Raw genomic sequence first — 16,449 nt, 5'->3', positions numbered from 1 at the left:
AACAAAGCCACACTGGTTGAATTTGTGTGGCATAAAGTCACCCAACAACAATGTGAATGTCTGGTAGAGCGCATGCCAAGACACATGAAATCTTCTGAACTCTTAACCTAAGTTAAAACATTAGTATTGTGTTTTTTAAAAATTAACTATATATATATATATATATATATCGAATACATTTTATTTTTATACAATTTATACATAAATCATCGAAGGGAAGATGACGCCTTAAAATTTTTTAACTTTTGTTTGTTCAAAATTTTGTTTACTTTTGTTTGTTCAAAAGGCATTTGAATAAACAAAAGTTAAAAAAAATTTAAGGCATCTTCCCTTCGATGATTTATGACTAAGGAAGTCAATCAACCTAGTCACTCAGAAATTCTTGATTATTTAGTAGAGCAACCTATCGCGGTTGAGGCGGTGGTCACTGGGGGGAGTGCAGGAAACAATTATCGATACAGGGGAGCTCCCATCCTCCAGCGTAAAGTCTGGATTATACCCGCATTATAGAGGAGGACACCTGGAGAGAAGACCAGCCTAAACAACCTTTCCGTTATCACACAGAACACCTTTACCTGACGTTACTGCACTGATTACCCATCAGCTGCTATAAGAGTCACAACATGCATATTTATATTTATATGTATGCTGTAGGCCTATATTTATTTATGGGCTAGGCCTTTACTGGATTGTGAACAAAAGTCACACTTAGGTGCGCTGGCAGTTGAGACCTGAAACAATGCTTTTGATGTAGACTATTATTTTGTTTGCCGTAAAATTATTTTCCCAGCATGCTTTTGAAATCAAATTAAGTTATTTCTAACAAATATAGACGATATCCAGGGAAAAATCAGAGCACAAAACTTAAAGAACAGACACACTGTTTGTAACCTTGTCTCCGTTGGATCTGTCCGCTACAATAGCTCTGTCCCTCACACACAAAATTGAAATTTTAGCGACTTCAGAGACTGCAGATGTGCGTCAATGTAGCCTTTTCCATGGCACTGGCCATAAACGTTAATATTAAACTAAAACCAAAATTCCAATTACTCAAGGCATTTGCTATAAAACTGGAGACCTTTGGGTTGGCAATCTTTGGTTTTAATTTTTGAGCATCATGAATTTTGGCATCTGCTGGTCATTCATCCAGTCGACAAATAATTGCTTGAGAGAAATCGGCTACTATTAAAATACACCAAAGCACATACACGGGGGAAGAAGCATTTATGGTGATTCCTCACCAAAATAATAATAAGAGAACAGACATGCTCTATTATTCTCCTTGATGCCAAGGTAGTGCAGCCTCCGATATTATTCTACTGTAATAGGCCTACATATCAGAGAACTCTTCTAATTTAATTAATGATAAAACAACATCAGCACCAACCGCGTAATGTGTATTATACTTCATTAATTTAGTGTAAAATAGGCCTCCATAAATTAGACTGTTATTAGGCTATTATTACTATTGTTTGTATGGCTATTTATAAGAATGTATAGCCGTTACGTATTTGTATATATGGCTGTTTATAATAGCCTGCTGATACGCCAACATATATCCCCATCACAGAAGTGTCAAAATCACAAGGTCTTTGCATTTTCTATATGGTGTCAGGTTGTCCAGACGCAGTTTCAGGCGTCAGAGAGGCTCGCTTTGTCGTTGAGCGGGTTGTATTGATGAAATGCAGTCATAGCGAACGCAAGGACTTCATCAATCATGCCAAATTATAGCCCAAACTCTGCCATTAGACCTGCAACATAACGTCACCTCAGATAAACAACCTTTAAACGACAAGCCTTTGATATCCATGGACAAAGCAGAAAAAGAAAGGGGTTGGGAGGTAAAAAAAATCCCATTGCATTGACTAAAAATCCATGTTACTTAACTAAAATCTGTGTTACGTCCCGCTATCAATTAGACTACTGCTATAATAGCCTTCATTTTGTATTTTCATACAAAAATAAAATAAAAAATAAATAAATATAGACCTACTGTTTTCAACGCTGAATATTTGATGGAATATAAAATGTCAAACAAAGTAAATGGATTTGTGGTTTTAAAGTAGTAGCTAATAAGAAATAGGCGATTATATGCCTCATAATAAATAAATAAATAAATAAATAAATTAGGTTACATTAGATTCGTGTTGGCACGCTCAAATTGCTCCCTCCTTCCGAAATGAATTAGCTCATTAAAAATAAGGAGCCTATTTAAAATAATCCTTTAAAATTGCTCGCCTCAATCGTCAACCGAACGCTACGCTGAACTCAGACAACGGCTGTGTCTCATTTGGAAGGCTGCGTCCTCCGGAGGTCACATTTCTCGGCCGCATACGTCATCGAGACTGTCTCGTTTCATAAAAGCGAGTAGCACACTTCGAATGCAGCCTTCGAATGCGACCGTCTTTCACGGGAATTCGGACGCATGAGGTGTTTCCTTCGTGTCACTCACAACCCACAATTCTTTGTTTCAACGGAAATGTCTAAAATGCAAATATAATGATAATTCCCAAGTTGAAGTAACTCAGTAGATGGGTGCAGACGAGTATATCATATGTATTATTATATTAATATATAATTAAAATAAAGCATTTGTCTAAAGTATACATGTAAAATCTATTTTCTTTTCTCTTTACATCTTTATATCTCTCCTAAAATGTACCTCATACATTCCCTCCTAAAGGGACTTTGTTGCCGTCTCACTCCAAGGGCTGGAGCTTGTTAAAGAGTGGCGTGCTGTCATAGCAACTATGTTATGTTCCATTTCTGTTTGTCCTATCGTTTAAACGAGATTTGTTTAAAGGAGGACGTTCTGTAGGCCTATACTGCAGCCTTCAAAGGACACGTCCTACCAAGCACGCAGCCTTTGTAACAAGCCACAGCCTAAGGCAGCCTACTTTACACTGATAAGCACATCTTCTAGATTCAAATTAATTGGGAAAATTTTACAAAGTGTTTGAACCTATTTTTTTTTTTTTATATTACTGCACATAAGACATTTCAATAGCATTTCAATGCTAGTGGTCACTTTTTTTCTGAGAACAGTTTTTAATTTGTCTGTCCAGTACGCAATTTTTTTTGTAATTGCTGTCTAATTTCAAGGAAGAAACTGCCTAATTTGAATAAGATCAAAGTCATTCTATCAAGTCCGTTCACTGTCGGCCATCTTTAGAAGGCTTCCGGGAGACTTTTTCAAGTCATGCTAGTGCTATATAGCCTATCTGAATGGGGGAAAACCGAACTCTCGAAAACTACTTGCCAAGCTTAGGTTTAAACAACATATTTCAAATCAGCAGTAAAATCTGACAACAATGTAGCTTCTCAACCTTATATTACGGTAAAAACGCATGTATAGAGTTGATTGACAGGCGACGTCTGTCTCTTTTACCTGTGAGGCGGAACTTCCTTTCTACATCTGTTGGGTGCTTAAAGCTCTTTGGTTGGGCGTTCCAATTTCTCCCATTAATTTTAATAGAAGTGTCCCGTCTATGAATAATAATAGTCTCTGATAAGATTCAATGGATTTGAAATTGATTAATTTCAGTTTAAATATGGATGGTGTTCACACAGTTTGTGAATCTATGACGTTTCTTTTTTTTTAATGAAGGCATCTGCTAAAATACTAGTACTAATGTTACGTTTTATTACCAATTAGCATCTCTGTTAAAGCATTTATTTTTAGAATATGCTATCACATATTATGCACATGCCATACAAATATCAACAAGGCACAGATTTACTTGTATTTTTTTTTTTTAAATATACAATCTATAAGTGTGTTCGTCCAGTGTTATCATTCTGAAATCTATATTAAACTAAACTTTTCAACTATATAACCAGAGGTAAGCAGATTTGTTCAAATAAAACAACATTTTCTGGATAAATATGTACTGCTCAGCATGGCAAAAAGAAAGACCAATAGAACCAGGGAAAGATGAGCTTTAATCCATTATTAAGATTACAGTTAATTCCAACTGGACAACAATAGTCCATATTTTATAGGTTAACCTTTGTTGGGACATTTCATAAAATATATTATGTCACACAGTTTGCTGAGTGGTAAAATATGGCAAAAAGTGCAAAAGGAAATTCACTATTAATTTAGGGAAAAATCACAACTCATAATTAAAATACTCTGAAATAAAATTCAATGTTTATGCAAGATATATATATATATATATATATATATATATATATATATATATATATATATATATATATACACACACACACACACACACACACACACACACACACACACACACACACACACACACACACACACACACACACACACACTTTGTGCAAATAAAATATTCTACTTTAAATTAAACTATCCAGAGCTTGTTAAAAGTTCTCCATATTTTTTTGTAATGGTAGTTTTTAATATGTAATCCTCACTATTGGCAACTGATTTAAAAAAAAAAAATAAAATAAAAAAAGAAATCTGAATAAAAAAAATAAATACCCACGTTCATGAGTTGGGAGCATATTCTTAAGTAATTTCCAAAGTATAATTTGAGAAAAAGCTTTTCTAGATTAAAATACTCTGATGTAAATGGACATGATTTATGTTATTCTCAAAGTGATTTTTTAAATGTTTCCACTGACAATGAAATCAGTTTGGAATGCTAAAACAACAGATGATAAATAATAAATGTTCAGTGCTTACAGTGTCTCACAGGGTTTTACTCTTCTCAAAGAAGATGAGACACATATGACAAAGCACACACATATATCCTCGTAAAACAACAAACCACACACACATTAAAAATAATAAAAAAATACAACACTTTGTTCATTATCATTTTTAGTTTGTCAATCCTTTCATATTACAGCAGCTGTAGACTTGCCTAATTTGCTTAGAGTATTAAAAGGTGGTCTAGGTGTAAAGACATTGTAATGCACCGGAATAATAATAATAAAAGAATATATCTTCTCACCACCATTAATTTCAAGATATTTTTATATCCAACCCAGAGTGAACTGGTGTTATGCTATTGTAAGAATAATGAATAAAACTGACTGACAGAAAAGGAGATTAGTGGAGTTTGTGAATTTGGGAAGAATCATCTTGGAATGCTACTGTAGATATGGCAAAATAAAAAAGAGGTGACATTCACTGGATAAACACGGCAGGTTTCAAAATTAGAACGAAGAAGAAAATAGATGTCTTGTCAATTTGACCCTAACTTTAACTGACTTTACAGCATATCTCATATCTCTTCATGCAGCTACATGATTCTGTATGGTAAGCGATTTGTGGTAGGTTAAGTTTGTTGCGATCTCTGCCAGTATGTTAGCCTGCTAACAGCTGACTAATTTTGTCGATTCTTCACATTGTGGCTGTTCGTGTACTCCAATCCTTTGCAATACACTGCAGCACATCACATCAAGCTTAACTTATATAACTTCAGTTTAAAATGACCTGCAATGTTCTGACAGTGTTTTTCTTCCAAGTGCAGTATCCTTCCAAGTGCAGTTACCAATGTTTTACGTGCCAGCCGACTCTTTCTAATGCATCATGCGCTGTAGTGCCTAGGCTGCAATGTGGCCGATCAGATAGATGTTGTCATAGAGGTGGCCTACAAAGTCCTCACTGATGTTCTGAGCAGCCCGCCGTGTGTTTCGAATAAACTCCCTCTTGGACATCTTGTTCTTCACGTGGGGGCTGGTGAGGTCGATGGAGAGAAGGATGAGAGAGTAGCAGAGCACGTACACTGCATCTGCAAACCCAGAAGAGAGAGGTGCGTTTTTGCTTCATGTTGTAACTACTAACTTGCATAGCTAGCTTTTTCAGCAGGCTTTCACAGCTGCATCCATTAGATATATGGCAAAAGTTATCTTCCTTTATCATTTACAGCTTTAATCTTTAATGTTATGATCAGAATGTGAAGAGTAAAAAACAAAAAAAAAAAACAATGTGACTTAGAAGGGATAAGGTGTTTAAATCTTGGCACGAGTCTCATATAGTAGAAACACTGATGTTAGCATGCAGCAACTCCATCGTAACATGAGAGGAGCACATCTTGGCTCTTTAACTGTAATTTACAATACATCATCTAGATTCTACAGTAGCACACATGCACCACAAGTCACGTGTTATTACAGAGGGAAAATTTGATTGGTTGGAGCAGGGTACTCTTTTGCTAACCCTTTAAGCCAGTGGGCTTAGCTTGGATTTAGAGGCAAATGATAGTGTTAGTACAAGGATTTCTCACATCTAGCTCCATGCAAAGACAACATCACACACATCTTTACCAGAGGGTTGAGGATGATTCAAATGAACACATTACAACGCTAATCTTGTAATTTGTGATTTGTTTGTACCAATCTTGGAACCAGTATTTCATCTTAAATCATTGCCTGTGGCAAAAATCTGAGAACATCTCTTATGACCTGCTGTACACTTGTGCACCTGCAGTTCAACCAACAGCAAAGCAAATTACTGTGACCTTGGTGTCACAATAAAAGTACCAGACTAGAGAAGTGCTTTTCTGACACGTTTTTATCTGTGATCTGTTGCAGTTCACTCACCAGGACTTAGGCCCACTTCTCGCACCAGAGTGGGATTGCAGGCACAAAAGCGATGAGAGAATTTGGTGATGAGGGTCTCCAGGTACTCACCCCTCTCCTCTGGGGCATGAATGTGTCTGAAGAAGTCCCTGAGTGCGTTAGGGAGGAACTGGTTGCTAAAATTATGAAGTGTGACTAGCTCATCCAGTACATCTCGCCTGCAAATGCAGTAATTATAATCACCATTAAAACATAGTCATTTTCAGCTGAAGCAACATAATATAAAAGAACCTAACCTGTCTGAATCACTGAATTACTGAATGTAGCTCAGGTATAGACAGAACTACAGTTAAAAAACAAATAAAAAAAAATCAAGAAAAGGTACAAACCGCTCATCAAGATAAATCCGCAGCATTTTCCAATTCAGCATTCTGGTATAGAATATAAACTTGGCAATTTCCTTCGGGTGGTCCACCAGAATGCCTCTGGACATGAAATAACTGATACCCTAAATGAAAGAGCCCACATAAAACAGGGTGTGGGGATTAGGGAAAAGAGAAGGAGGGGGGCACAGTTTTTGCCAGACACTGTGGTTTAGTCCAGAGCAAAGCTATCACATGTCCTTTAAGTGGACAGCTAAAGCTTTGCTAATCTAACCTAAGACATGGGCGAAAGGGAGTCAAAGACATTCAAATGCATTTTGGACAGAAGTGATATTTTAAGAGCAACTTGCATGAGATAAAAACCATCAATTTAATGTTAATCTTGCAACATGGGTTGCGGTCTGCAAGGCTATGTCATGCACTATTATTCATTCCAGGTGAATTTGTTAAAATAATTTATTTTGTTTTCAGTAGGAGCATTGCTGGGATATGTGGAAATTTACAAGGTGGAGTGGGAACCAGTCACATTAATCTTAGCTAGGGTTAGTCAGAATTGTATTTCCAAAGCTCATTACGGGTACCATATTTTCTCTGATCCCTATCCATTATTACATTAACTGGCTTGGCAACTAATTATGAAGACGTTAGTGTGGTAAGACAAACAAAAGCTTGTGATTTGTTGTACCTCTTGCGGGTTGGCGTTGAACGTTAGACTTCCTTCATCTAATTCCATGTAAAGCTTTCTATAAGAAAATCCATGTGGAAGCCTTCGATTGTATATGGAACAGTGACCCCAAGTGGATTTACACAGGCTAGAGGGCAGACGAACAAAAACAAGAAATTGAACAGGACAAATGCTGAAACAAAAGGGCACATTTCTTAAAAGTGAGAAGAAAAAAATACATATATATATATATATATATATATATATATATATATATATATATATATATATATATATATATATATATATATACACACACACTTGTCTACAGATAGACAGACAGACCAATAGAGAGAGAGACACACATATATTGAACTTTATTATTGCAAATAGCTCATTTAAACTTGTTACGAAGTTAAGGCCATCTAGTTGACTAACAGATAAGGTTTTACTGAAACTGTAAAAATTAATTTTGTCGTATTAGTAAGAATGGTTTTAAAATTAATACAATGTAATATTTTGCATCCTATGTCTATGTTGTCCAACAAAGCTAACTCATTTGAAAAAATATAACATATTGGAAAAATATTAATTCTGGTACATATACTAACAATAATACATAGCAAAATACATTGTGGAGGGGCAAGATAAAATCTGAACTACTGGCCTGACCAGCCAGCATAAAGAATGTGTTACCTGCATTACCTGAGTTATACTGTATATTATATATTATCTTTATAATTATATCATCTTTATTTGAAGGCCCTTCTCAGCAAATGTAAATAAATTAGATTCATTTGATTAATCAATCAGAACATTTTGTAATACATTTTTTAATCGATTGACAGACCTATTTTTTTTCTTTATTTTAAAGAACACATCCAATATTATACAGTATAGTTGGAAATCTAAAAGCAAAATAAAGTAATTACATTTCTCTGTACTGTAGTGTAGTTTTAATAAAATCCATGAAGTTTTGTCAAGTGCTAAAGAATACCCTGTTTCCCGGCTCTTATGCAAGTGGCAATGAATTATAATTGAGAAAATATTTCTAATCTTGAAATGAATGCCAGCCTCCCCACTAACTATAATGATTTTATATGAAAATTAAACATCCAAACTAACCCCTGCCACAGGTACTCATCATTGCCCAAGTCCTGCCACACGCAGGAGGCCAGGCACAGTTCGGTAGCATTCAGGTATGAGAGGATGGTGATGCTGAGTTCGGGTGGTAGCATCTCAAGGTCAATGAAGCCCTGCTCATCTTTGCAATTGCGGGCATGGAGCAGGTGGCTGATGTCTGTACCAGGGACCAGGCATTGTGGTGTATGGAGCTGCTGCAGTGGCTCAGTCAGTGGGGACCCCGTCCTCCAGCCCTGCTCTCTCTCCCGCTGGAGGAAGCACTGTTCACTGTACTGCTGCTGCAGCTGCTGGTTCCTCGCCACCCTCCACAGACCCTGACCCATCTGCAGATCTGAAGAATAGGGCAACATTACCCAAACCTTGTAGCATTTTCCATATAAGAAAGGCAGTCAGATTTGTTTTCTGTATAAGCCAGCATGACTGGATTTTAAGTTATATGTGGGTACCATTTACTATTTAGGCTTAAAATAGTAAATGGTCCCCATATATATATATATATATATATATATATATATATATATATATATATATATATATATATATATATACATACACACACACATACATACATACATACATATATAAATATACACTCACCTAAAGGATTATTAGGAACACCTGTTCAATTTCTCATTAATGCAATTATCTAATCAACCAATCACATGGCAGTTGCTTCAATGCATTTAGGGGTGTGGTCCTGGTCAAGACAATCTCCTGAACTCCAAACTGAATGTCAGAATGGGAAAGAAAGGTGATTTAAGCAATTTTGAGTGTGGCATGGTTGTTGGTGCCAGACGGGCCGGTCTGAGTATTTCACAATCTGCTCAGTTACTGGGATTTTCACGCACAACCATTTCTAGGGTTTACAAAGAATGGTGTGAAAAGGGAAAAACATCCAGTATGCGGCAGTCCTGTGGGCGAAAATGCCTTGTTGATGCTAGAGGTCAGAGGAGAATGGGCTGACTGATTCAAGCTGATAGAAGAGCAACTTTGCCTGAAATAACCTCTTGTTACAACCGAGGTATGCAGCAAAGCATTTGTGAAGCCACAACATGCACAACCTTGAGGCGGATGGACATTCATAGGTAGAGTCAGAATTTGGCGTAAACAGAATGAGAACATGGATCCATCATGCCTTGTTACCACTGTGCAGGCTGGTGGTGGTGGTGTAATGTGTGGGGGATGTTTTCTTGGCACACTTTAGGCCCCTTAGTGCCAATTGGGCATCGTTTAAATGCCACGGCCTACCTGAGCATTGTTTCTGACCATGTCCATCCCTTTATGGCCACCATGTACCCATCCTCTGATGGCTACTTCCAGCAGGATAATGCACCATGTCACAAAGCTCGAATCATTTCAAATTGGTTTCTTGAACATGACAATGAGTTCACTGTACTAAAATGGCCCCCACAGTCACCAGATCTCAACCCAATAGAGCATCTTTGGGATGTGGTGGAACGGGAGCTTCGTGCCCTGGATGTGCATCCCACAAATCTCCATCAACTGCAAGATGCTATCCTATCAATATGGGCCAACATTTCTAAAGAATGCTTTCAGCACCTTGTTGAATCAATGCCACGTAGAATTAAGGCAGTTCTGAAGGCGAAAGGGGGTCAAACACAGTATTAGTATGGTGTTCCTAATAATCCTTTAGGTGAGTGTATATACACAGTGACAAAGAGACACAGTGACCTAAACATTTTATGTTATATATATATAAAAAATTAATAACGATATATAATTATTTCATAATTATACATAAAATTATTGTTATATGAGGGGCTTTTTCAGCAAATATTTGTATATGCGATTAATTAATAGGGACATCATATAATTAATTTGATTTAAAATTTGATTAAAAATTGTAATCGATTGACAGCCCTAATATATCATACTGTACAAACAATAGTATGCTAGTAGTAGTAGTAGAACTTTATTGTCACATAGTAAACCAGTGAAATTGGCCATCGACCTGTCCATACAAACATACATATGACAAGGGGGTAGACAGGACAGGAAGACAGGGAATTAGAAAGAAATACAGCATGACATGAGGAGAGATGAGGAGAAAAAAGGCAGCCCCAGATTATGCTCCTTAAGAAGTACAGTGTGGGAACAGCAAAAAAAAAAACACCTCAGCAACATTTAGCACATAATCAGTACACTCTACAACATGAACAAGACTTGCAACAGGGGAGGGGATTGGGGGGTGGAGGTGGCCCAGCACAGGCAAGCAGCCATCTGGATCCTGCAGCCACATTCGGCGCTGGTCACAGACCCACATACAGATGTATAAACAACATGGGACCATGCAGCCATAGGAAGGAGACAAATTCTGTCTCCCTGAGATGAACCATAGTTTAGTGTGAAAAGTGCAAATCAATCTCAGAACAACAGGAAAGGACCTTGAGAAGATGCTAGAGGAAACAGGTAGACAAGTATCTATATCCACAGTAACATGAGACCTATATCGGCATAACCTGAAAGTCTGTTCAGGAAGGAAGAAGCCACTGCTCCAAAACTGCCATAAAAAAGCCAGACTATAGTTTGCAAGTGCACATGGTGACAAAGATCAGAGAAATTTCTTCTGGTCTGATGAAACAAAAATTTAACTGTTTGGCCATAATGACCATCGTTATGTTTGGACGAAAACGAGGGAGGATTGCAAGCTGAAGAACACCATCCCAACTGTATCACTTCCAGGACAGCGACGACACGTGGCACATGTGGCAGGGCATCGATGCCATCACCAACTACAGGACAACATCCGTTGCCTGTGACAAATATGCCTCCCTTCCAGATGCACTGAACGACTTCTACGCTCGGTTTGAGGTGCAGAACGACGTGGCGGCCAGGAAGTCCACCCGTCCTCCCAATGACCAGGTGCTATGTCTTACCACGGCTGATGTGAGGAAAACTCTACATAGAGTCAACCCACGGAAGGCTGCTGGACCAGAGAACATTCCTGGCAGAGTGCTCAGAGGATGTGCAGACCAGCTGGCAGATGTTCTTACCGACATCTTCAACATCTCTCTGAGCAGCGCCTTTGTTCCAACCTGCTTCAAGGCCACCACCATTGTCCCCATGCCGAAGAAGTCATCAGTGTCCTGCCTCAACGACTACCGTCCCATCGCACTCACACCCATCATCATGAAGTGCTTCGAGAGGCTCATCATGAGGCACAGACCCTGCTGCCTCCCTCACTAGACCCACTGCAGTTTGCGTATCGTCCCAACCCTTCAACAGACGACACCATCACCACCACCCTTCATCTGGCCCTCACCCATTTAGACAAAAAGGACTCATATGTTTGAATGCTATTCATAGACTTCAGCTCAGTATTCAACACAATCATTCCTTAGCACCTCATTGGAAAGCTGAACCTACTGGGGCTGGACACCTCCCTCTGCAACTGGATACTGGACTTCCTGATGGGGAGACCTCAGTCTGTCTGGATCAGGAACAGCATCTCCACCACCACCACACTGAAGCCCCCCAGGGCTGTGTGCTCAGTCCACTGCTGTTCACTCTGCTGACTCACCACTGAGCAGCAATGCACAGCTCGAACCACATCATCAAGTTTGCCGATGACACGACCGTGGTGGGTCTCATCAGGAAGAATGATGAGTCAGCGGCTAACGGACTAGTGTAGAGTCAACAACCTGTCTCTGAATGTGTACAAAACAAAAGAGATGGTTGACTTCCGGAGAGCACAGAGTGACCACTCTCCACTGAAAATCGAAGGCTCCTCTGTGGAGATCATCAAGAGCACCAAATTCCTTGGTGTTCACCTGGCGGAGAACCTCACCTGATCCCTCAACACCAGCTCTATTACCAAGAAAGCCGAGCAACGTCTCTACTTTCTTTGAAGGCTGAGAAAAGCACATCTCACATCTCTTCAAACTAACAACATTCTAAGGTATTTAAATATATAGAGGTAATTAGGGTTGGGCGATGTTCCCTAAATTGGCAGTTGACGATGTTGACAGTAAAACATCGCGATGGACGATGATATCGTCGGTGGGGCGGGGCGGGGTTATATAATTTCATATAATTTTCAAAAATTATATGACAAATTATAATTTCGTTATTTTACTAACCCAACTAATGACTCGTCGGCGCTTTATCAGTAGGTTGCACGACACGTGAAGCATTTTTTTAGCTTTCACTTAAGAAGAGTTGTGCACTTTTTATTTTAATATATCTCTTTACATAAATACTATTTTCCACTTAAAAACTATAATTTCGTTATTTTACTATCCCAACTGACTCATCCGGCTTTCCAATAGGTTGCACGTAAGGGGAAAAATATTTCTTCCACTTAAGAAGAGTTGTGCACTTTTAAGCACTTTTTATTTTAATATATCTCTTTACATAGATATTTTTTTTCTACTGAAAAACTATAATTTCGTTATTTTACTAGCCCAACTAATTAGTAGCCTACTCATCCGGGCTTTTTAATATATTGCGCCTAAGAAAAAAAAGTCGTCTTTGGGCAGCCTTCTTGCGAAGAGAGCAGCCACAGCCACGCTCACTGATTAGCAAAAGGTGGAGGCAGAAATTACCATGTACCTGCAGGAAATGGCCATTGATGGGGAAGAGGACCCGCTGACTTGGTGGAAAACGAACGACAAAAGGTTTCCGTTCATGGCAATATTAGCACGGAAATATCTGTGCATATGTGCTACCAGTACTCCATCAGAGCGGGTCTTCAGCACAGCGGGTAGTGTAGTTACTCCAATCCGCAGCTTATTAAAACCAGATAAAGTGAATATGTTGGTATTTCTGGCCAGAAACATCGAAATTTAAACATGGTCTATGGTGAAAGATAGTAGACTTCTTTACGCATTTTTACGCCATCCGTTCTGGAGCTATTCGATTTTGCATATTATTTTTTAAACGTTCATTTGTGTAGTTCATATGACCACTTTACAATATTTCAATAACATAATTTATTTTGTAGCCTGTGCTGAAGTTAATTGTGCTGCTAATTATAAGTGAAATGTTAATGCTGAGTTTCGGTCTGAGTGTTGTTCCCGTTTTCTTGTTTTATTTGTTGTTCTTCTATGTTTTAATAAATGTGTGTTATTCATATTCACCTTGTTTCTTTCATTTGATTTGACATTATGGATTTATGGCCAAGGAAATTTTTCTTTAAAAGTATTAACCAGACAAAAGTTATTTGACGTTCTCTGGTCTGGGTTTATCACTGCCGCTCATACAAGAGCTATGTGACAATGAGCAAGATTTTCTGAGACACTACAACTACTAATAATTAATTAATAAAGGCTATTTTCTTGTAGCCTACAACATAAAATATTTTAATCTAAATGTACAGTGTAAGACATGTAAAAAAAAAGACGAAGCTAACAATCAACATTTGTGTAGCCTGCCTGACACGGTATTTTCACAGACTAACACGTCACGTCTCTGGCATATACTACAGTATTTAAAATAGCATATATGCATTAGTTATATTCTCAATTTAATTTACAGAGCAATCCCTGCAAAGTTTTTGGGTTAACTATAGAAGAGACTAGGATTAGTGAGTCACACTAGCAAGACTCGCAAAAGGGGGCGTGGCATCACGATGGTGGCTCTACATCGTGATGTTGGTCAGCCATCACGATGGACGATGATATCGTCCATCGGCACAACCCTAGAGGTAATTTGTATAAATGAATTAAAGGAGTAGAATAAGCAACAGGAAATTACCCCCTTTGTAGTATTGCATCTATGCTGAGTCTCTTAAAACAATAAAATATGTTAAATGCCACACATTTATATTAAGGGTTCTGGTCTTTGAAAAGTTTCTGCCTCTGCTCTCTTGTGTAATAAATCCATATGAAGCAGGAGAATCTGATGTAATCTCAGCACTCTTGAGTCAATTGATACGCACAAGTCCTATGCAGCTTTTATGATGTCCATCAAACTGAGAGCTTTGTAGAACATATAATCTCTTATTGTATTTATTTATTTACTATTACAGGATAACTTTGAGCATAAAGCCTTTTATCCATCTGACTTCTGTTCCTATAAACCAAACTGGAGTAATCCTCAGGCTGCAAGCTTTCAGGACTGTTTTTTAGAGCTTCTATTTAGTTTTCTGAATCGTAACCTCATCAGACAGAACAAAACAGCCCTTGGGAAACTGTTTTAGTGCTAGTGTGCAGTAGTCAGCTGGGAAATAAAACCCCTGATGGCAGCTTTATCTCCACCGCAGTAGCACTAATCCTCTCTCGGAGATATGCATTAAGCCTTTTTATGTGGCCCTATCCGACTCCCTCCAAGGGCCTCCCTCCTCGCAATCCCGGAGCCTGGCTTTTTACTATATAATGGAATCATGAATGCTCTCGTTGTCGCTGAATCACTAACATGACCCATTTCTCATAGCAACTTGTTTTTCATGTGGTAAAACATATCTGAACCCACTTTCACATTGTTCTATCAAAAGTGAAAGTGAACCGGCCTGGGCACCCTGTGTATGTTGCTCTAATCTTAATCCTGACAGCAAACTGTATACTGTAAATTCTGACATAGCACAAGCTGAAACAACATAAAAATAAAAGCAACTCATATCAACACAGAATTCTATTTATTATACCTAATGATTGCATTTGAGGTCACCTGATCACGCAAAAGGTACATTCAACTTAGTGCAGCCCTGACCTAAATTCTCTGCCTACTTCGTCTATATTTGCATACTGTACCAGTAGATTTGCGGATTTATGCCCAAACAAAGGAGAACTCATCTGAGACATTACATAATTATTTTTGCAATCGGATAGATCTGATAAAACATTTTAACAGAATTTAAGTTTCAAATTTTAAACGTATGAGTGTGATTACTGACACAGAAATCTGCGTGTGATACAGCCGAACATTGTTTTAAGCTATATCATGTTCGGCTGACGCACAAAGTCCCGCCTCGTTTAAAATGATTGGTTAAAAAACAATTTCGCATATCCACTCAAACTCTGATTGGATGTCGCGCACTGTGACGCTCAAACCCTTTTGTTTTTATTTTCCCTGCATCGATCGCTCAAATGACCATCACCACCCACCTCTGTGTATGTGAAATACTTCTACCGCCGCCGCGACGAAATAACTTGCTGATCTGCCAAAACCTCACGGATGAAATTAATTAATTCCTTTATCAAGAGCCCGTGACAGCCATCTTGACAGCTCTGACACTGAAAGCTACTGCTGCTCGAGGTGAGACAGTCTTCCGCTCCTCCTGTCTGTCTCCCCGCCTCCTCGAACACCCTGGCCAAGCTGACGTTTCTTGTTATTGGTGGAAGTGACGCAAATCGCTCAGCGTAAGTTAGAGAGAGGAACAGACAGCAGCACTTTCGACTGAAAGTTCATCAAATGCATCGTAAGATCACACGAATAAATTAAATCGAGATTTAACTTTATTAAATGCATTATGCATCACGCACTAATGACGAATAATTTTTTATCAGATTTTATTAATCTTTATTAATGTCAATGTACAAAATTAAAAAATCTTATTCATGCACGTTTGTTGTGATTGGTCTCCATGCACTGGAAACGACGTATAGAGACAGAGCGTATTTAGGCCACGCCCACACCGGGGGAGGCGCAATCCAACTGTCTCCATTGACTTTGCATTGCGAGAGGCTGCCTCTTTGTCATTTATGGCATATAACAAAAGACAGAAAAATGCCTAAAAGCTGCGGTGTGACAAGGTGTACAGAAAACAAGCTAAAAAAAAAGCCA

At 38.4% G+C, this 16,449-nt stretch overlaps 1 protein-coding gene across 1 annotated transcript; it reads right to left on the bottom strand.

Annotated features, from left to right (window-relative positions):
• Nucleotides 1-3,930: 3,930 nt before the first annotated feature.
• On the bottom strand, nt 3,931-15,968 carry LOC127651190 (F-box only protein 8-like). The gene is made up of 6 exons (XM_052136903.1): nt 15,771-15,968; nt 8,689-9,037; nt 7,585-7,711; nt 6,906-7,024; nt 6,538-6,734; nt 3,931-5,726 (listed from the first exon to the last, which is right to left on the bottom strand). Exons 2-6 carry the CDS (start codon nt 9,027-9,029, stop codon nt 5,539-5,541), a joined length of 972 nt encoding a protein of 323 aa, XP_051992863.1. The 5' UTR covers nt 9,030-9,037; nt 15,771-15,968; the 3' UTR covers nt 3,931-5,538.
• Nucleotides 15,969-16,449: the final 481 nt, after the last annotated feature.

The sequence above is a fragment of the Xyrauchen texanus genome, chromosome 11, assembly GCF_025860055.1.
Source record: "Xyrauchen texanus isolate HMW12.3.18 chromosome 11, RBS_HiC_50CHRs, whole genome shotgun sequence".
Classification (NCBI taxonomy): Eukaryota; Metazoa; Chordata; class Actinopteri; order Cypriniformes; family Catostomidae; genus Xyrauchen; species Xyrauchen texanus.
Note: the sequence above shows the minus strand (reverse complement) of the source record. Positions and strands in the feature narration are given on the sequence as shown.